General features: G+C 44.2%; 1 protein-coding gene across 2 annotated transcripts in view; it reads right to left on the reverse strand.

Annotated features, from left to right (window-relative positions):
- Positions 1-23729, reverse strand: part of slc38a3b (solute carrier family 38 member 3b) — a 281143-nt gene that overhangs the window by 230127 nt on the left and 27287 nt on the right. Inside the window, exons 2-4 of one of the 2 annotated variants that reach the window (XM_059944827.1) lie at positions 22091-22237; positions 13563-13650; positions 13277-13392 (exon numbers count right to left, since the gene is read on the reverse strand). In XM_059944827.1, coding sequence (XP_059800810.1) covers positions 13277-13392; positions 13563-13650; positions 22091-22200 — 314 coding nt within the window. In that variant the 5' untranslated portion in view covers positions 22201-22237. Of the gene's footprint in view, positions 1-13276; positions 13393-13562; positions 13651-22090; positions 22238-23729 lie in introns of those variants that run through there. The other variant, XM_059944828.1, reaches the window with a different exon arrangement.

The raw sequence follows: 23729 nt of genomic DNA on the forward strand, positions 1-23729 counted from the left end.
GTCTGCATATCTAAATTAACCTCTCCCTAGCAGCTTCAGATGGCTGTGACATGTGGTCAAATGCAAATGGGTTGCAAAAATCAGCAGACACAGGGTAATACAGCAGAGCAGTCACTGAACGGAGAATGGGCCAATCATGCAGTACAAACGTGGGTGGCCTTAAGCCCTCACCAGCAGTTTGAGAGATCTACAGGGAACCCCGATCAGTTCGCAGAAACCGTGATCAATACTGATAGCTGCCAGCCATGAGCTGAAACCAAATAAAAATTATCATGTGTTAATCACATGAAAACTATGTCCCATAGGGACACTTCAAATCACTGTGTCCTTCCTACTGAGCCCAATGTTGACACGTTATTTGATCTATTAACCCAGCTTCTGCAGTGAGGCGAATAATTGTGTGCTGCAGCTACATCGAGTAAGTCATTATGTGTGCAAAATCAACTTGTCCAGTTCAATCTGTTCAGAATCAGAATCAGGTTTAATATCATCGGCATATGTTGGGAAATTTATTAACTCTGCGGCAGCAGTACAATGCAATACATGATAATAGAGAAAAAAGAAATCTGTGAATTACAGTAAATATACAATATACATATTAAATAGCTAAATTAAATTAGTAGAAAAAATAGGAAATTATAAAAAGCAGTGAGGTAGTGTTCATGGGTCCATTCAGAAATCAGATGGCAGAGGGGAAGAAGCTGTTCCCGAGTGAATGCCTGGAAGCTTCTGTACCTTCTTCCCGATGACGAAGAGGACATGCCCTGGTCCTTAATGCTGGATGCCATCTATCTGAGGCACCATGAACTGGATACAATAGAGGCTAGTGCTGGCTAATTTTACAATTCTCTGCAGTACCAGCCACCCATCCCCCATACCAGGCAGTGATGCAGCCAGTTAGAATGCTCTCCACAGTATATCTGCTATTGATAGGGGTTCACCTGGAGATAGTATGTACAAAATACGCTCAAAGCCAATTTACACACACACACATGCACACACAAAGACACAGACACATGCACACACACACAGACACACACGCACGCACACACACGCGCACGCACACACACAGACACACTCACGCACACACACTCATACAGACACACTCACGCACACACACTCATACAGACACACACACGCGCACGCACACACACACACGCACACACAAAGACACAGACACACAGACACATGCACACACACACAGACACACACGCACGCACACGCACACACACAGACACAGACACACTCATGCACACACACTCATACAGACACACACACGCACACACACGCGCACGCACAAGCACACACACAGACACACACACGCACACACAGACACAGACACACTCACGCGCACACACACATACAGACACACACACGCGCACGCACACAGACACACCCACACACACAGACACACACACACCCACACACACAGACACACACACACGCACACACACAGACACACACACGCACACACACATACGCACGCACACACACACACACTCACGCACGCGCACGCACGCACACAGACACAGACACGCACGCGCACGCACACAGACTCACACACAGGCACGCACAGACACAGACACACACACACACATGCACACACAGACACACACACACACGCACACACACAGACGCGCACACACACACAGACACAGACACACCCACACACACAGACACACATGCACACACACATGCGCACAAACACACACTCAGACACACACATGCACACGCACGCACACACACACACACACACACACACAGACACACACACGCACACACAAACACAGACACACCCACACACACAGACACACATGCACACACACACATGCGCACAAACACACACTCAGACACACACATGCACACGCACGCACACACAGACACACACACGCACACACAGACACAGACACACCCACACACACAGACACATGCGCACACTCAGACACGCACATGCACACGCACGCACACACAGACACACACACACACACACACACACGCACACACACGTACGCAAGCACACACACGCACGTGCACACACGCATACACAGACACAGACACGCATGCGCGCGCACACAGACTCACACACACGCACGCACAGACACACACACAGACACACATGCACACACACACATGCAAGCGCACGCACACACAGACACGCACACACATACACGCTCACACACAGACACACACAGACACACGCACACACATAAACGCACGCGCACGCACACACAGACACAGACACATTCACGCGCACACACACAGACACACACGCGCACGCACACACACACACACACACAGACACAGGCACACACACACATGCACGCAAACACACAGACACACACACATGCACGCACACGCACACACAGACACATGCACACACTCACGCATGCACACAGACACACATACACGCACACACACGTACGCACGCACACACACACACGCACACACCCACATACACACAGACACATGCACACACACACATGCACGCGCACTCACAGACACACGCACACACACAGACACAGACACACGCACACACACACAGACACACACGCACAGACACACATGCACGCACACACACACACAGACACACTCACGCGCGCACACACATACACACACACACGCGCATGCACGCACACACGCACACACCCACATACACACAGACACATGCACACACACACATGCACGCGCACGCACACACAGACGCACACACACAGACGCACACACACACGCTCACACACAGACACACACACACATAAACGCACGCGCACGCACACACAGACACAGACACACTCACACGCACACACATACAGACACAGACACACGCACACACACATACAGACACAGACACACGCGCATGCACGCACACATGCACACACACAGACACACACACACGCACACACAGACACAGACACACATGCACACACACACATGCGCGCAAACACACACACAGACACACACACGCGCGCATGCACACATACAGACACACACACACACACATGCACACACACACACAGACAGACACACACGCACACACACACACAAACACAGACACACCCACACACACACACAGACACACATGCACACACACGCGCGCACAAACACACAGACACTCACACATGCACGCGCACGCACACACACGCACACACTGACACACCCACACACACACAGACACACACGCACGCACTCACACAGACACACTCACGCGCACACACACATACAGACACACACACACAGGCACACACCCGCACACACACAGACACAGACACAAACGCACACACACACACGCACACACAGACACACCCACACACACACACACAGACACACATGCACACACACACGCGCGCGCAAACACACACACAGACACACACACACATGCACGCGCACGCGCACACACACGCACACGCACGCACACAGACACACACATGCATGCACGCACAGACACAGGCACAGACACGCATGCGCACGCACACAGACACACACATGCATGCATGCACAGACACAGGCACAGACACGCATGCGCATGCACACACACACATGCATGCACGCACAGACACAGGCACAGACACGCATGTGCATGCACACAGACACACACACACATGCACACGCATGCACACACAGACACGCACACACACACAGACACAGACACACACACACGCACATGCACACACACGCAGACACGCATGCGCAGACACAGACACACACGCACACTCACACGCGCGTGCACACACAGACACGCACGCGCATGCACACAGACACACACACGCACACAGACACATACGCATGCGCACGCACACACATGCACGCACAGACACACACATGCGCGCACGCATGCACACACACACAGACACACATTCGCATGCGCACGCACACACACAGGCGCACGCACACACACACACACACACACACACACACACACGCACGCGCGAGAACGCTGCAGATTTTCTCTAATCTAGTTATTAGGCTTGGAACTTCACAGGAATGTCATCCTTTTGATCTGCTTATCATACAAATCTCAGTCATAATGACTTAACTTCAGCTACAAGTGAAAACTTATGAGTGCAAATATGGTGAATGGTAGCATAGTTTCACTGGCAAAACTAATCCATGTCCTTAGGGGCTTCATGTGGTGTGACTTTTCTGATGAGCAATTACATACAGGACTATTTTTTCCCCATGTTACGTGATCACAGGGTTAAGCACCACAAATCAGTAGAAGTGGAGTTAATTGGACTGGGATTCCATATCTGTATTTTAACCACCTACATACCATAAGACATAGGAACAGAAGTAGGCCATTCAGCTAATCAAGTATGCTCCACCATTCAATCATGGCTAACTTATTATCCCTCTCCACCCCATTCTCATGCCTTCTCCCCATAACCTTTGGCACCCTTATTAATCAAGTACCTATCAACCTCTGCTTTAAATGCCCAATGACTTGGCCTCCACAGAATCTCTGGCAATGAATTCCACAGATTCACTACCCTTTGACTAAAGAAATTCCTCCTCATCTCTGTTATAAATGGATGTATTTCTATTCTGAGGTAGACTCACCCCCTCATCCCTTACATGTCCTTTCTATTTGCACCTTTCAATATTCGATAGGTTAAGCCACAATCTATCAAAAAGATGTAAAATTCCCTAATGAGGACATTAGAAAATGTAAATGGCTTAGCGGACTTTATACAAGCTTTGAACTCAAAAGAACTTCACAATTCTAGAGCCATTGGACAGTTGTACAAAACAAAAAACACACCCTTTAGCCAACATATCCATTGAGTCACACAGTCATAGAACTCTACAGCGCAGAAACAGGCCCTTTGTCCCATCTAGTCCATGCTAGCCTGGACCAGCTACCTGAACCTGGATCATAGACTTCACGACGCCTCCCTTTCATGTTCCTATCTAAACTCCTCATCTATTACAATTAAACCCATTGTTACCACTTGCCCTGACAGTTCATTTCACACTCGCACCACACTCAAGAGTGAGGAGGTTTCCTGTCAGATTCCCCTGAAATATTTTGCATTTCACCCTAAACCTCTGGTTCATGTCTCATCCGAGCTGAGTGGAGAAAGCCTGCACACTTTCACTCTGTTGACACCATTCATAATTCTGTATACTTGTATAAGACCTCCCCTCAGTCTCTTGCACTCCATGGAATAAAATCCTAACCTATTTAACTTTTCCTGATAATTTAGCCTTCAAGTGCCAACAACATCCATGTATTTTTACTCTTTTAAGATTATTGACATCAGGTAGATTATTGTAGGTAGCTGGCAAGGGTTGCACACAGTACACTAACTCTGCCCTCATAACAGCACTATCAGCCTGTACTCAGTTGACTGATTTTTCAAAGCCAATGTGCCAAAATGCACGCAGCATAAGGAATAAAATGGACAATCTTGAAATTCAGCTACAGATTGGCAAATGACGTTGTGGCCATCACTAAAACTTGGCTAAAGGATGGCTGCCATTGGGAGCTGAATGTCCAAGGATATACAGTGTATCAGAAAGATGGGTTAGTAGGCAGAGGGGGTGGTGTGACCCTGTGTATAAGAAATAATATTAAATCATTAGAAAGAGATGACATAGGATCAGAAGGTGTAGAGTTTCTGTGGGTTGAGTTAAGAAATGGCAAGTGTAAAAGGACCCTTATGACAGCTGTATACAGGCCTCCAAACAGCAGCTGGGATGTGGATTACAAATTACAGCAGGAGATAGAAAAGGTGTGTCAGAAAGGCAATGCCATGATAATCGTTGGGGATTTTAACATGAAAGTGGTTTGGGAAAACCAGGCCTGTACTGGATCTCAAGAGACAGTATCTGTAGAATGTCTAAGGAATGGCCTTTTCAGAACAGCTTGTTGTTGAGCCCATTAGGGAATTGGCTGTGCTGGACTGGGTGTTATGCAACGATCCGGAGATGATAAGAGAGCTTAAGGTTAAGGAAACCTTAGGGAACAGTGATCACAATATGATAGAGTTCACATTGAAATTTGAAAGGGAAAAATAAAGTCCAATGTGTCAGTATTTCAGTGGAATAAAGGAAATTACAATGGCATGAGAGAGGAAATAGCCAAAGTTGACTGGAAAGAGACATTTGCAGGAAGGACAGCAGAGCAGCAATGGCTGGAGTTTCTGCAAAAAATGAGGAAAGTGCAAAACAGATATATTTCAAATAAGAAGAAATTTTCAAAGGAAAGGAGGACACTGTGTGAAGTCAGAGCCAAAGTAGAAGCAAAAGAGACAGCATACAAGGAAGCCAGAGCTAGTGGGAAGATAGAGGATTGGGAAGCTTTTAAAAACTTACAGAAAGAAACTAAGAAGGTCATTAGGAAACAAAAGATGAATTATGAAAAGAGGCTGGCAAGTACTATCAAAGAAGATACTAAAAGCTTTTTTTTAAGTATATAAAGGGTAAAAGAAAGTCAAGGGTAGATATAGGACAAATAGAAAACGATGCAGGAGATAGTGTAATAAGAGACGCAGAGGAACTGAATGCATATTTTGCATCAGTCTTCACAGTGGAAGACATCTGGAGTATATCGGAAATTCAAGAGTGTCAGGGAAGTGGAGTTTGTGCAGCGAAAATTACAACTGAGAAGGTGCTCAGGAAGCTTAATGGTCTGAGGGTGGATAAATCCCCTGGACCTGATGGAATGCACCCTCAGGTTCTGAAGGAAGTAGCTGGAGAAATTGTGGAGGAACTAACAATGATCTTTTAAAAATTGATGGATTCTGGCATTGTACTGGATGATTGGAAAATTGTAAATGCTACTCCGTTACATAAGGGTGGGAGGGAACAGAAAGGAAACTATAGACCTGTTAGCCTGACATCAGTGGTTGGGAAGTTGTTGGAATCTATTGTTAGGGATGAGATTACGGAATACCTGGAGGCTCATGACAAGATAGGCCAAAGCCAGCATGGTTTCCTGAAAGGAAAATCCTTCTTGACAAACCCACTGCAATTCTTTGAGGAAATTACAAGCAGGGTAGACAAGGGAGATGCAGTGAATGTGGTGTACTTCGACTTTCAAAAGGCCTTTGACAAGGTGCCGCACATGAGGCTGCTTAACAAGAGCCCATGATATTACATGGAAGTTAGTAGCATGGGTGGAGTATTGGCTGATCAGCAGAAAATAATAGGAATAACGGGATCCTATTCTGGCTGGCTGCCGGTTACTAGTGGAATTCCACAGGGGTCGGTGTTGGAACCGCTGCTTTTTATGAAGTATGTCAATGATTTGGACTATGGTCTTAATGGATTTGTGGATAAACTTGCCAATGATACAAATATAGGTGGTGGAGCCGGTAGTGTTGAGGAAACAGAGAGCCTGCAGAGAGACTTAGATAGTTTAGGGCGGGGGTCGGCAACCCGCGGCTCCGGAGCCACATGTGGCTCTTTTACATCTGTGCTGCGGCTCCCTGTTGCTTTGGGAAATAATTGGTTGTGGCGACCCTTTTCCTGGCACATCCGAACCGACTCACAATTAGATAGCCTACGGGGGTTTGCGAGCACAGAGCTTTGGAGCCTCTGCGCCATGGGGGGCAGGTTGACAGAGGCTTAAAAGTGAGGCTGAAGATTTCGAATAAAGTTTTTTCCTTCGACTGCAGTTACCGACTCCGTGTCGTAATTTTAGCGCTGCGTGTAGCACACCGCTACATGGTCAGTATTTAATTAAAATGTATTTTATGTTAGTTTGTTAGTTTTTGAAATGTAAATCTAAATTTGAAGATTATGGTGATCTTGTACAATCTAAATAAGACGTTGTGGCGACCCATTTCCTGACACATCCGAACCGGCTCACAATTAGCCAGCGTTCAGGCTAAGGGAGATAGCCTACGGGGGTTTGTGAGTACGTGTCTTTTGCAGCATCCGCGCCCATGGGGGGGGCGGGTTGAGGGAGGCTTAAAAGCAAGGCTGTTTAGTTCAAATAAAGCTATCTTTGACTGCAGTTTACTGACTGCGTGTAGCACACCACTACAACGTGTTTTTATCGCTGGCTGTCCAGAGGGGAGGTGCTGAAACGCTTTGTCGCGTGTCTGGAAGAAGTGAAAACTTTCCTGGGCAGCAAAGGGCTCACCTTTCCTGAGCTGGAACAGCCAGAGTGGCTGGAAAAGCTACACTTCATGGTAGACATTACAGCGCACCTGAACACGCTGAACACAGCTCTTCAGGGGTAAGGACGTACAGCCCTGCACATGTTGGAGGATGTTTTGGCATTCGAGCGCAAGTTGACGTTGCTTGCCAGAGATTTACAGAAAGGCACATTGTCTCACTTCCCCAATTTGAGAGAGTTCAAACAAGGTCACGACATGATAAATTCGGAGTATTTACATTCTGCAATCATCGCAATGCAAACATTGTTTGGGAAACGCTTCTGTGAGTTCAGAGAGGAAAAAAACACATTATCCTTCCCGGTCACTCCCCTAAGCATCGATCCATCCCTACTGAATACGACTGCATTGTCAGGTGCGAGTCAACCTGAACAAGTATGATAAATATTTTAATTGCCTATTATTTTACGTATATTCATATGTTTTCATTGTTCAGTGAAATAGTCCTTTTATTTTTCAGGTTGACAGCTGGCTGATGTTATTTTTGGTTTGCTGCTGGCGGCAAATTTAAGTTTGGCGTTTTTCATAAATACAAGAAGGACTCAAATAGACGTTGAGTATTTTACTTAAAAGTAACCTTCAACCCAACGTCTTTTTTTCGGAGTTCAAAATGTTTTTGTTGCATGCAGAAATGTAATTTCGTTTTCTCTGCAGGAGTTCATCAATTTCATAAATGCAACACATTATAGTTTGTTTATACACAGCATAAAGGCAAAACAAAATGTTGTATGCAGTGTTATTTCATTTTAAATGTCAAACGGGTTTTGCGGCTCCCAGTGTTTTCTTTTCTGTGGGAAACGGGTCCAAGTGGCTCTTTCAGTGGTAAAGGTTGCTGACCCCTGGTTTAGGGGAATGGGCAAAGAAGTGGAAAATGAAATACAATGTTGGAAAGTGTATGGTCATGCACTTTAGTGGAAGAAATAAATGGGCAGACTATTATTCAGATGGGGAGAGAATTCAAAATGCAGAGATGAGAAAGGACTTGTGCATGATACCCTAAAGGTTAACCTCCAGGTTGAGTCAATTCTGAAGAAAGCGAATGCAATGTGATATTTATTTCTAGAGGTATAGAATATAAGAGTAGGGATGTGATGTTGAGGCTCTATAAGGCACCCATGAGACCACACGGAGTATTGCGTGCAGTTTTGGGCTCCTTATCTTAGAAAGGATATACTGACATCGGAGAGGGTTCAGAGAAGATTCACAAAAATGATTCCAGGAATGAAAGGGTTACTGTATGAGGAATATCTGGCAGCTCTTGGGCTGTATTCACTGGAGTTTAGGAGAATGAGAGGGGATAACATTCCGAATGTTAAAGGGCCTGAACAGGTTAGATATGGCAAAGTTATTTTCCATGGTAAGGGGTTCTAGGACAAGAGGGCACAATTTCAGGATTGAAGGACCTCCTTTTAGAACAGAGATGCAGAGAAATTACTTTAGTCAGAAGGTGGTAAATCTGTGGAATTTGTTGCCACAAGTGGCTGTGGAGGCCAAGTCATTGGTGCATTTAAGGCAGAGCTAGATAGGTTCTTGATTAGCCAGAGCATCACAGGGTCTGGGGAGAAGGCAGGGGAGTGGGGATGACTGGAAGAATTGGGTCAGCCCATGATTGAGTGGCGGAGCAGACTCGATGGGCTGAATAGCTTCTATATCTCATGGTCTAAAACCTCTCTTTACAACCCATCTCCCTGTGATGCCACTTTGGATCTTTATTCCCAGATCCGTACATTGTACACCGCAGTGCCCTGCCAGGTACTGTATAAGTCGATGTAAATACCTAATCAACAAACCCCAGCTTGTTCTTCCAAAGTGCAGCACATCACACTTGTCTGAAATAAAATTCCACCTTCCGTTATTCAGCCAAACCTTTTGTCCATCTAGACTGATCTCATCTCCCCACATCCATTCTTGCTGTAAATGTTCCCCCCTGGTCTCAGCAGGGTTCCATTCCTGTGAATCTTTCATAACCCGGACAGGTTGAATATCACAAATTCTGGCTGCAAACCAAATTCCCACACTGCCGAAGATCCCCGCAGGCCATTACAGCCAGCACGTCCATACCAGCTGTCTGCCAAATATTTGTTCATAAGCATGAGCTGTGCATAAGTTAGGTATTCATAGACTGGGAAGGACATAATATCATCCGTTCTCACATGACTCCCAGGGTTTCGTGTGTAAATAAAACCAACCACCTTGTATCATTTAGCCGAAAATTATAAACTCAGTGGTCACTCATTGGGTATACCTGTGCACCTGCTCCAATCTAAACAGCCAATCATGAGGCAGCAATTCAAAGCATAAAAGCATGCTCACATGGTCAAAGGTTCAGTTGTTATTCAGACCAAATGTTGTTGAAACATCACATCGGGGAAGAAATGTGACCTAAGTGACTTTGACTGCAGAATGATTGTTGGTGCCAGACGGGGTGGTTTGAGTATCTCAGAAACTGCTGATCTACAGGGATTTTCACACACAGCAGTCTCTAGAGTTTACAGAGGATAGTGAGAAAAACAAAAAAAAATCCAGTGAGCGGGAGTTCTGTGGGCAAAAACGCCTTGTTAATGAGAGAGGTCAGAGGAGCTTGGCCAGACTGGTTCAAGCTGACAGGACACAACAGTTATGTGCAGAAGAGCATCTCTGAATGCACATGTTAAACCTTGAAATATATGAGCTACAGCAGGAAAAAAACACAAAGATACACTCCATGTACCAAATAAATTGGCCACTGACTGTACATTGCCTGATATTTCTCAGCGGTAGCAGTTTATTAGAACTAATCTTTCAGACGTTCTCTCTATCCTTACAGATCAAGTATTCTAGAATCTGAATTGGTGGTGCAAAGTGTTGCGGTCTTCCAGGATCTAACTTTCCAATACTAAATCAGAAAATGCACATACAGTGATGTTTGTAAATAGATATTTTTCTGTTTGTCTATCAATCCAAATTTTGAGATCACTGGCTTTTAGGTAAGCCAGATGTAAACTAACCAGGCTGATAAATACACTGCACAGCAGCTACATTAGCTCTCGGTGAAACATGCCCCTGTTCCTCCCTCAGCAGATTCACGTTGCTGTAGTTGGAGGAACAGTCCTTGAAACGTCCTAATGAAACACATCAATCCCTGATCTATTAAGTACATCAAGAGGCTTGCAGTTGGGCGAGGAAATCATCTGTTCTTCATTAAGTTCTCACTCTCCTCCCAAGAAACCTGCCCAAATCCAGCTCCACCACTTAGGCCAGGGATTCTCAGTTCAGGAATGAAAAGCTCAGGATCTGAAATGGGATCCTTTCCAATGACTGGCCCACTTTTAGAATATGGCAACTTGTGAAATGAAAGAGTTTACAGCATGTGTAAAGTGACAGAACTAGATTTTCAACATCACACCCTCAAAGGCCAAGAAACCTTTGCAAGTACTGCAGGCTCTCAAACCAAAAAGTGCAGCCAATTCAATCTGAATAAATAGACCTTTGAGAGTGTGATGGCAAGAGCATTAAACTGGTCCCAAAATACGATCGTAACCTGCTGCAGTCCGTATGTGAAGGTATCCCAGATCGCAGTTAGCTAGCGAGTTGTCAGGATTCGGGTGTAGCAACTATTTTGATAAAATGGCAGTGCTTAAATAAGCCAAGAGTACAGTGCATGTGCTTTGCTGTCAGATTAGAATTTATTATTTATTTAGTTCGAGATAAAAAAGACACGCACGTTCGAATGCTGTTCATAAACTTCAGTTCAGCATTCAACACAATCATCCCTCAGAAACCGATTGGAAAGTTAAGCCCATTTGGGCCTGAACACCTCCCTCTGCAACTGGATCCTAGACTTCCTGACTGGGAGACGTAATAAAACGTGACAATAAAACGTGACTTGAACTTGAAGTTTGGATAGAACGCAGAATAGGCCCTTCCAGCCTTTGAGCTACACTGCCCAGCAACCCCCAACTTAACCCCAGCCTAATCATAGGTCAGTTTATAATGACTAATTAATCTACTAACTGATACATGTGGGGGAAATCTGGAGAACCCAAAGAAAGCCCAAGCATCGCAAGGGGAGGCTGTACAGATGACACCGGAAGTGAACGTCGAACTCGGACACCCTAAGCAGTAATAGCATCGCTGTGTTGCTCAGCCACCCAGTGCACTGTTGTTCATGTATCTGAGGAAACTGCAATTCACAGTCTAGCCACAGAGGGCGGTGTTATTATGTAATGCTTTGTCCTTGGACTTTCATGGGCGTTTCTGTTCTAGTTTAAGTGTTAATGGGCAAGAAAGAGATAAACTATTCAACTGCTTTACATTTTTTAAAAAGGGGAATAATTTTAATATAATTATTCACTATAATATTTTTGATAAGGGTTAACAAGAAAATAACCTGAAACATATTAGAAGAAATCTTGGTTATTAATGTACTGTAAATTTAAAAAAAATCCTGAAATGAACAGCAACTGATAATCTGTTGGGGGAGGTTTACAAAATCGAAGCAAATTATGCTGTTTGGAAAGTACAAGGAAGCTTATTAATTTTACTAAATGGGCATTTTGATCAGCTTACACCATTTGGGCCAAAAGGCCTTCTTCTCTGCCCTATGACTCTGTGACTCTTAAACTCTATAGCTCCTTCAAAGGAGAAATTTTCTCTGACATCCTTGTGATTCGATTCCAGATTACCAGAATTTAGATTCCATACCTGCCATGTTGTGATTTAAGCTCAAGTCTCCAGAGACTGGGGTGTCACAGTAGTGGTTAGCGTGATGCTATTCCAGCTCAGGACATCAGAGTTCAGAGTTCAATCCCTGTGTCCTCTGAACATTCTCCCCGTTGAATGCATGGGTTTTCCCCGGGTGCTGTAGTTTCCTCCCACAGTCAAAGTTAGTAGGTTTGACTGGTTATTGGAAGTTGTACTGGGATTAGGCTAGGGTCAAACCTGAGCTCCCCAGCAACCTGGCTACAAGAGCTCGAAGGGCCGATTCCACACTGTATCTTCAAATAAAAAATAAAATAGCTTGTGTTCATGAAAGTTACTATTGGGCATGTTGCACACTTTACAATAGAGTATAAGAATGTTACCAAGCTACGGAGTAGAGTTACAGCCTGTTCTGCTAACATGAAAGCAGTGTGACCCGAGTATGGAAGATTTAAAAAGATGAAAGGTGTACTTACAGGAACAGGACAATACCTGTGTTGGCCATCGCATACGCCAGTCCCAGGATTCCACTGCCCATGATAGCATTGCTCAAGTTGAACACAGACATCCCAAAGGAGGTTTTCCCTTCAAACTGCAATGGAAGAAGTGCCTTGAGCATGGAGAATCAAAAGGTAAAAGAATCTGCTGACTAATAATTCCAGACGCATCCTTGTACTTAAGGAACAAAAGTCTATCTTGATCCAACTAACCATATTCAGCACTTCCCCTGACTGAGAAGGAACATGTCTCAAATTAACTTACATCTGTAAATCGAGTTGGCTTCTTCTCTGTGTCTGAGTGAGGCAGGAACTCATCACACTCGGCTGAGTTTCCTTCATTTTCTTCATACCTGATGGGTTTCAAAATTAGAAAGAATACAGAAATGAGTAACGTATTCTTCGGCTGGTATGGGAATTGCAAGGAATCTGACCAAAAGCCCCTGCAAAGGATTGTGAGGACTGCTGAGAGGATCATCGGGGTCTCTCTTCCACCCAGCAGAGGTATTTATCGGGAGCACTACACTGCATGGCATTATCAATGACCCCTCCATCTGTCCAATTTTTTTTTTGACTCCCTACCTACCATCAGGCAGGCGTTAGCATTCGGACAAGAACTATGTCGGTTCATGACTTCCTCTTTTGCCACGACGAGACCACTCTCATGGTGGGGGAGCAGCACTTCATACCCTATGACCTGATAACATAGACATTGATTTCTCCTGGTCATTTTTTTCTCTATTTCTTTTCACCTCCTTCTTCTTCTATTCCCCATTCTGGCCTCTTACCCTTTCCCCTCACCTGCCTATCACCTCCCCCTAGGTCCCCTCCTTCTTCCCTTTCTCTCATGATCCACTGTCCTCCCCTATCAGATTCCTTTGCCTCCAGTCCTTGATCGTTCTCACCCACCTGGCTTCACCTATCACCTTCTGGCTCACCCTCCTTCCCTTCATTACACCTTTTTATTCTGGTGTCTTCCCCCTTCCTTTCCTGTCCCGATGAAGGGTCTCAGCCTAAAACGTCAGCAGCTTATTCATTTTCATAGCCTGGCTTGCTGAGTTCCTCCTGCTCTGGATTTCCAGCATCTGCAGACTTACTTATGATAATAGTTCAATGCTTCCAAAATAGCCTGATCCAATTGGTAGTTAACTGAGCAATAAATCCATGGTGTGTTTGATTGCTCTGGGCTTGTACTCAGATCTCATTAAAGCCTACACAGTGAAAGGCCTGGATAGAATGGACATGGAGAGGATGCTTCCTTTAGCATGCACATCCTCTGGACAAAAGGACATCCCTCAGTACTCTGAACAGGAGGAATTTCTTTAACCAGAGGGTGGTGAATCTGTGTAAGTCATTGCCAGAGAGGGCAAGTCATTAGTTACTTGCTGGGAAATGGGCAAAGAGTTACAGAGATATGACAACAGCGTGAAGCTGAAAAAAATCTGTCATGATTGAATGGTGGAGAGTAGTTGACAGGCCAAAAGGCCTAATTCTACTTCTCCTTTCTACATTGTCTCTTTTTCCATTCCCTATGCTGGTTCCCCTTTTCCTTCCCCTTTATTTCATGGTCCATAGTCCTCTCCTATTAGATTCCTTCTTCTTCAGCCCTTTACCTCTTCCCCCTATCACCCCACAGCTTCTAACTTCGTCCCCCTCCCTCACCCACCCACCTTCCTATCCTTTGACTCCCTTCCTCTCTGAAGATCCAGTGCATTTATACCCAATAATTGATTCATCCAGAACCCACAGCAGTGGGAATGAATGGGCCAAGGGTTCACAATCCTCGAGTAAAGAAATCTCTTTTTTCTTTTTAAATCTTTTTAAACAAACGTAAATGAAACATGAATACAGAGAATTTGAGAGTACATAATTAATAGTTTAAAGTATAAATACAAATAGATGATAATCCATATATAATAACCTCCCAAACTCATTGTAGTTACGAAAAAATGGAGTAAATAAGAAAAAAAAACACCAAAAAAAGAGAGAAAAGAAGAAACCTAACCAACACGGGCCATTGCATTATGTTAAATATACACAGCAGCGTCAATAACTCCGCACCTCCATCCAAATAATTAAGGATAGTAAAAGTGAGGTTTAGGAAAAGTCAGTTTAGCTCATATGAAAATGTTGAACAAATTGCCTCCAAGTTTCTTCAAATTTAACTGAAGGGTCAAAGACAACACTTCTAATTTTTTCTAAACTCAAACAAGAAATAGTTTGAGAAAACCACTGAAATATAGTTGGAGGATTAATTTCTTTCCAGTTCAATAGGATAGATCTTCTAGCCATTAACATAACAAATGCAATCATCTGCCGGGCTGAGGGGGATAAACAACTATTATCCACCATTGGTAAACCGAAAATTGCAGTAATAGGATGCGGTTGCAATTTGATATTCAGAACTGTTGAAATAGCACCAAAAACATCTTTCCAATAATTTTGCAAGCAAGGGCAAGACATGTGGGTCAATGAAGCAACTTCAGAATGACATTTGTCATAGGTTGGATTAACATAAGAATAAAATCAAACAAGTTTATCCTTAGACATATGAGCCCTATGTACAACCTTAAATTGTATTAAGGCATGTTTAGCACAAATAGAAGAAGAATTGACTAATTGTAAAATTTTCTCCCACTGCTCAGTGGGTATAAGACAATGAAGTTCTTTTTCCCATTCCTTCTTAATTTTTTCTGATAATTCTGGCTGTATTTTCATGATCATATTATAAATAATGGCTACTAAACGCTTCTGGCAAGGATTCAGAGCTAAAAAAAATTCCGTAATGTCCATTGGACATAAGAAATCTCATTTCTGGTCCTAAAACACACCTACAGGCATGTGAGACAGGACAAGATTACTACTCAGCTTCTCACACCTACTGCACCATTCAATAAAAGATGTGACTGCAAGTTTAACTCTAAAGTCCCAACTACGCCCAATAACCTTTCACTCTTTTATTATCTAGAACGTACAGTCTTAAAAACAGTCAATGTCTGTTTTTTATCAGTACTGTGAGACAGTGGGAGAGTTTAAAAGGCGAGCAGATTAATGGAGTGGGCGATGGAGTGGTGGGAGACAGAGAAGGAAGGCTTTGGCTCGAGAGGCTTCAGCGAGCAGAGGCTGAGGACGAGCTTGCTCCCAGTCAGGTAAGGCCGGGTAAGCTCCTTTAATTAATCTAATTAATTTAGGAGTAGGTAATGGACACAGCAGTTAGGGCAATTGGGTGCTCTGTTTGCAGTACGTGGGGAGTTAGGGCGAGCACAATTGTCCCTGATGACCACACCTGTAAAAGGTGCATCCAGCTGCAGCTCCTGACAAACAGAGTTAGGGAACTGGAGCTGGAGCTGGATGAACTTCGGATCATTCGTGAGGCAGAGGCAGAAATAAGCAGGAGTTTCAGGGAGATAATCACCCCTAAAAGTCAGGAGACAGGTAGCTGGGTGACTGTCAGGGGAGGGAAGGGGAATAGACAGAATGAGCAGAGCACCCCTGTGGCCATTCCCATCAATAATAAGTATACTGTTTTAGATACTGTTGGTGGGGACGACCTACCAGGGACAAGTTGCAGTGGTTGCGTCTCTGGCACCGAGACTGGACTCTCAGCTCAGAAGGGAAGGAGGGAAAAGAGGAGAGCAGTAGTGATAGGGGTTTCGATAGTTAGGGGGACAGATAAGAGGTTCTGTGGGAGATTGAGAATCCCAGATGGTCTGTTGCCTCCCTGGTGCCAGGGTCTGCGCTATCTTGTAGGAGGTCCTGCAAAGAGAGTTTAGGGAGTTAGGTGCAAAGTTGAAGGACAGGACCTCCAGGGTTGCAATCTCAGGATTGCTACCCGTGCCATGTGCTAGTGAGGCAAGAAATAGGAAGATAATGCAGCTAAATGCGTGGCTAAGGAGGGAGGGCTTCATGTTTCTGGACAATTGAGCCTTGTTCCAGGGAAGATGGGACTTGTTCCGACAGGATGGGTTGCACCTGAACTGGAGGGGGACTAACATCCTTGTGGGAAGGTTTGCTAGTGCTGCTCCGTTGGGGGGGGGGGGGGTTTAAACTAGATTTGCAGGGAGAGGGAAACCAGAGTGTCAGAGCAGATAGTGAGGTGGAGGAGGATAAAGGTCATGCGAGAACTGCAAGTATAGTGCATGGAGTAAAGCCAGATCTAACATATAAAGAGGCTTTGAGGAAACAGAAACAGAATAAAGGGTGGAAAGGTAGTAAGGTAGAAGGGCTAAAGTGTGTGTACTTCAATGCTAGAAGCATCAGGAACAAAGGTGATGAACTGAGAGCTTGGATACATACATGGAATTATGAAGTAACGGCCATTACAGAGACTTGGCTGGCACCAGGGCAGGAATGGATTCTCAATATTCCTGGATTTCAGTGTTTTAAAAGAGTTAGAGAGGGGGAAAGGGGAGGAGGGGTGGCATTACTGGCCAGGGATGCTATTACAGCTGCAGAAAGGGTGGGTAATGTAGCAGGATCTTGTTTTGAGTCAGTATGGGTGGAAGTCAGGAACAGGAAAGGAGCAGTTACTCTACTGGGAGTATTTTATAGGCCCACTGGTAGCAGTAGAGATACCGAGGAGCAAATTGGAAGGCAGATTTTGGAAAGGTGCAAAAACAAAAGGGTTGTTATCATGGGTGAATTTAACTTCAGTAATATTGATTGGCACCTGATTAGTTCCAATGGTTTAGATGGATCTGAGTTTGTTAAGTGTCCTGTCACAGTATGCTGACAGGCCGACAGGGGGAATGCCATACTAGATCCAGTATTAGGTAACGAACTGGGTCAGGTCATAGATCTCTCAGTGGGTGAGCATCTGGGGGACCCTGACCACCACTCCCTGGCCTTCAGCATTATTATGTAAAAGGATAGAATCAGAGAGGACAGAAATATTTTGAATTGGGGAAAGGCAAATTATGAGGCTACAAGGCTAGAACTTGCAGGTGTGAATTGGGATGATGTTTTTACAGGGAAATGTACTATGGACATGTGGTCGATGTTTAAGGATCTCTTGCAGGATGTTAGGGATAAATTTGTCCTGGTGAGGAAGATAAAGAGTGGTAGGGTGAAGGAACCATGGGTGACAAGTGAGGTGGAAAATCTAGTCAGGTGGAAGAAGACAGCATACATGAGGTTTAGGAAGCAAGGATCAGATGGGTCTATTGAGGAATATAGGGTAGCAAGAAAGGAGCTTAAGAAGGGGCTGAGAAGAGCAAGAAGGGGGCATGAGAAGGCCTTGGTAAGTAGGGTAAAGGAAAACCCCAAGGCATTCTTCAATTATGTGAACAAAAGGATGACAGGAGTGAAGGTAGGACTGATTAGAGATAAAGGTGGGAAGATGTGCCTGGAGACTGTGGAAGTGAGTGAGGTCCTCGATGAATACTTCTCTTTGGTATTCACCAATGAGAGAGATCTTGATGACAGTGAGGACAATATGAGTGAGGTTGAAGTTCTAGAGCATGTTAATATTAAGGGAGAGGAGGCGTTGGAGTTGTTAAAATACATTAGGACGGATAAGTCCCTGGGGCCTGATGGAATATTCCCCAGGCTGCTCCACGAGGTGAGGGAAGAGATTGCTGAACCTCTGGCTAGGATCTTTATGTCCTCATTGTCCACGGGAATGGTACTGGAGGATTGGAAGGGGGCAAATTTTCTCCCCTTGTTCAAAAAAGGTAGTAAGGATCGTCTGGGTAATTATAGACCAGTGAGCCTTATGTCTGTGGTGGGAAAGCTGTTGGAAAAGATTCTTAGAGATAGGATCTATGGGCATTTAGAGAATCATGGTCTGATCAGGGACAGTCAGCATGGCTTTGTGAAGGGCAGATTGTGCCTAACAAGCCTGATAGAGTTCTTTGAGGAGGTGACCAGGCATATCGATGAGGGTAGTGCAGTGGATGTGATCTACATGGATTTTAGTAAGGCATTTGACAAGGTTCCACATGGTAGGCTTATTCAGAAAGTCAGAAGGCATGGGATCCAGGGGAGTTTGGACAGGTGGATTCAGAATTGGCTTGCCTGCAGAAAGCGGAGGGTTGTGGTGGAGGGAGTACATTTGGATTGGAGGGTTGTGATGAGTGGTGTCTCACAAGGATTGGTTCTGGAACCCCTACTTTTAATGATTTTTATTATTGACCTGGATGTGGGAGTAGAAGGGTGGGTTGGCAAGTTTGCAGATGACATAAAGGTTGGTGGTGTTGTGGATAGTGTAGAGGATTGTCAAAGATTACAGAGAGACATTGATAGGATGCAGAAGTGGGCTGAGAAGTGGCAGATGGAGTTCAACCTGGTGAAGTGTGAGGTGGTACATTTTGGAAGGACAAACTCCAAGGCGGAGTACAAAGTAAATGGCAGGATACTTGGTAGTGTGAAGGAACAGAGAGATCTGGGGGTACATATCCACAGATCCCTGAAAGTTGCCTCACAGTATGTTAGTTTTCATAAATCAAGGGATTGAGTTTAAGAGTCGTGAGGTAATACCACATTCTGCTTTTTCAACACCAGACCACCCTCAAGCTCTGAATGGATGCTATGTTTGCAACTGATCTGCTTGTGAGCAGCAGAACATGAGGCAGTGTGGAGCTTCACAAGATGGCCCCTGACATCCCAAGAAAGCAAGCAGGAGACTGTAGATCAGCAATCACACGTGTTGACTTTGGAAGAGAATGACCTGCATTTGAGAGGATGTAAGGGATATGTACTAGGATATTTTCAGAATTTAAATGAGGATGGACCAGTGAGCTGAGATATTCCATAGAACCGGGGGGGGGGGGGGGTGGGAATAACTGAAGGCTATTTTCCTTGGCTAAGGTGTCAAAAACCAGACAAGACATCTAAGTCGTTGAGAGAAATGTGAATTAATTGCTAAAAAGGTTAGAAAGGAGGTGTGGAAAACTTGCTTTCACTTAGAGGGTCCTGGGCAGTCAGAAATTTGCCATCTGGCAGGAGGCATCGCTTTTAAGAAGTATTTTGGATATGATGTTTGTTGGTCTTTGTTTATGTATAGCTTTTCATAAATTCCTTGTTTTCCTGCACAAAAAAATGAAGCTCAATGTGGTATATGGTAAGATATACAGACTTTGAAAATAAGTTTACTTTGACTTTTAAGAGCAGAGACTCACAGAGCTATGGACCAAGTGCTAAAATGTAGGATTAGGCTAAGTCGTTCTTTCTCACTGGCATGGATGGTTATCGGCACTGTAACTTTTCTCGGATCCATGATCCCTGCTCTGTGTATTCTTCTATGCACTGCCTATGTAAATATTTGTGTTGACACAGACACCGTAAACAAACAAAGCATGGAAGGAACCAGTTTCAATGTGGGCAAATGAGATGAAGGTATAAGGGCATAAAGGTCAGAATGGATGTGATGGGCTGAAGGGCCTGTTTTGTGGTGTAGAACTCTATGACTCTCAAATTATTTACAGAATCTTTGGGGACATTTGAATAAGGGCATTATTTTATAAATTATAGAAACGTCTATCTTCAATACCAGCACATTTCAACAGTTTTGGCATCATACAGTGGCTACCTGTGTCCTTCAGGATCAACTTTAAAATACTCTTCATTGCACATAAAGCTCTGAAAAATCTAGATCCTCTGTATATCCTGGAGTGTCTATCCCCTACATCTCTAGTCGTAATCTTAGATCCACGAATACCGGTTTGCTTACTGCACCAGGAGCCAAGCAGTCACTGCCCCATAAACCCGGAATACTCCACTGAGATACACCAGGAGCCAAGCAGTTACTGCCCCATAAACCCAGAATACTCCACTGAGATACACCAGGGGCCAAGCAGTCACTGCCCCATAAACCCGGAATACTCCACTGAGATACACCAGGGGCCAAGCAGTCACTGCCCCATAAACCCGGAATACTCCACTGAGATACACCAGGGGCCAAGCAGTCACTGCCCCATAAACCCGGAATACTCCACTGTGATACACCAGGGGCCAAGCAGTTACTGCCCCATAAACCCGGAATACTCCACTGAGATACACCAGGGGCCAAGCAGTCACTGCCCCATAAACCCGGAATACTCCACTGAGATACACCAGGGGCCAAGCAGTCACTGCCCCATAAACCCGGAATACTCCACTGAGATACACCAGGGGCCAAGCAGTCACTGCCCCATAAACCCGGAATACTCCACTGAGATACACCAGGAGCCAAGCAGTCACTGCCCCATAAACCTGGAGATACACCAGGCTAGTACTAATTTTTAAATTTGGCCTACTTATAAGATTACTTCATACCTGTTGATTTTGATGATATTTATATAATTTGGTATATTCGATTACATTTTATTCTATACGTTTGTCTTTATTTGTGATGTTTAATTTTGGCTCGTATTTTACGACTATAATGACTTATCTTCAAAATCTATATAAAGCGTGTTGAGCCAACAACTTAATGTATGAGAGGTGCTATATGAATAAAACTATTGTTACTATTATTAGCATGTTGTAACTTGACTCAAGTGCCTGGCATTGCTCTGCTCTCTTGCACAGGAGGAGAGATGGAAGGAGAGGGAGGTCTTGGTGCCTCTCAACTCTTTCAGCACAACCTTTCCATGACCTGGTAGACATCTGTGATCCATTCTTACCCTCGGTCACTGATGCTTAGCATTGAAAAGAGTTAAAGAAAATGGAAGTTGAAGAAAATAATGATGTCCCAGTTTGCATTTGTTCTGTATTGAACAATGATGAAAAACATGCTCCTGTCCCATCATTATTCATCGTTGAACAATTTTGATGGAAAGAGCACCTCAAGTAGTCGAATTATAATTCACCCACCTTTCCTCTTCTGTGGACGTTTTGATCGGCACCATCAGATCTTCTACATGATTGCCATTTGGAATAATCTCCACCATCTCTGCCTCTTTACCTACTTGTACACACTCCATGTTGCTGCACGTCTTGTTCAAAAGAGTGTGGTGATGACTGTAAGCAAAGAAACAATAACAAATTTATACCCAGTGCCCATTTTATTAGGTACACTTATACACCTGCAAGTAAATGCAAAAATCCAATCAGCCGATCATGTGACAGGAACTCAATACATAAAAGCATGCAGACATGGTCAAGAGGTTTAATTGTTGTTCAGAGCAAGCATCTGAATGAGGAAGAAATGTGATCTAAGTGACTTTGACCATGTAATCACAACAGGGCGATTCATGTACCTCAGAAGCTGTGCTCAGAAGACAGCATGAAATAAGTGATGGTGGTTCTTAACCTTCTTAAGGCATCACCTTTTGAACGTGTCCTTGATGCCCATGAGAGACCTGGCTGCGTTTACACCTTTCTGCAGCCTTTTCCAATCCTGTGTAGTGACTCCCTCCATATCAGACAGTGATGCAACCAGTTAGAATGCTGTCCATGGTATGTCTGGAGAGATCTGTGAGTGTCTTTTGTACCACTTCTCCTCAATCTCCTAATAAAATCTAGCCACTGCCATGCTTTCTTTGTAATTGCATCTTTGTAACGCACGCAGTAACAATTGAAATCTGAAGGAATAGAATCTAAAGATTAGGCACCAGAAAGGAAATTAGATAGTGATTAAGAATTCTGGTTTTTAAAACATTACTTTTTAACAATTCCATGGGCACCTTACATGTAATTCAACAACTTCAGACCATTCTACTTAATTTAATGCACTGATTTTTGGCAGCATAATCTAGATAGCAAATGCCAGATATTACTGTTGTAACTATTCATGGGCACTGCCTGTCGACTACTTTCCAATTCATTTCCAGTTGAGTTGAATCCACTGATACCATTTTTGAAAAATATAGTCAATTTTTTGTCGGCCTATATTAAGTACATTTAAAGCAGATTTTGATATAATCTTGATTAGTCAGAGTGTCAAAGGTTAAGGGGAGAAAGTAGGACAATGAGGTGGAGTGGAGTGAATAGCAAAGCTAAGTGGCCTAATTCTGCACCTATGTCTTCCGGTTTTTTTCGGTCACTTCAGATGTCCTACAAGCAACAGAGAATAACTTCATGGCTATTTTCCTGAAACATATCCTGCCCGCAAGTGTGAACAGGCCCTTCCAGCCCTTCAAGCGGTACCACCACCACCCAACAAACCCCAATTTAATCCTAACCTAATCACGAGATAATTCACAATGACGATGGGCTGTAGTAGCTTCATACGAACCACTACGCTCCTGTGGCACCCTTGTGGAGATATCTAAAACCAAGCACGAGTTCATTCCAGAACAAAATAATTAACAATGAAAAGTTAGCTTAGGTTGAAGTTATTTTCATTCAAAGGTGACGTTAGTTCATTCTCTTGCTTAATTTATGGGAATGCGTTTATGGGAATGCGATTATTAAAGTAATGAGAATGTTGTGGGAGTAAGAAAGGAAGAACTTCAGTTCCAGAGACAATGAGCTCCTGATCCAAAAAGCATTAACAGTGAGCCATCAAGAG

Source organism: Hypanus sabinus, chromosome 19 (assembly GCF_030144855.1).
Source record: "Hypanus sabinus isolate sHypSab1 chromosome 19, sHypSab1.hap1, whole genome shotgun sequence".
Lineage (NCBI taxonomy): Eukaryota > Metazoa > Chordata > Chondrichthyes > Myliobatiformes > Dasyatidae > Hypanus > Hypanus sabinus.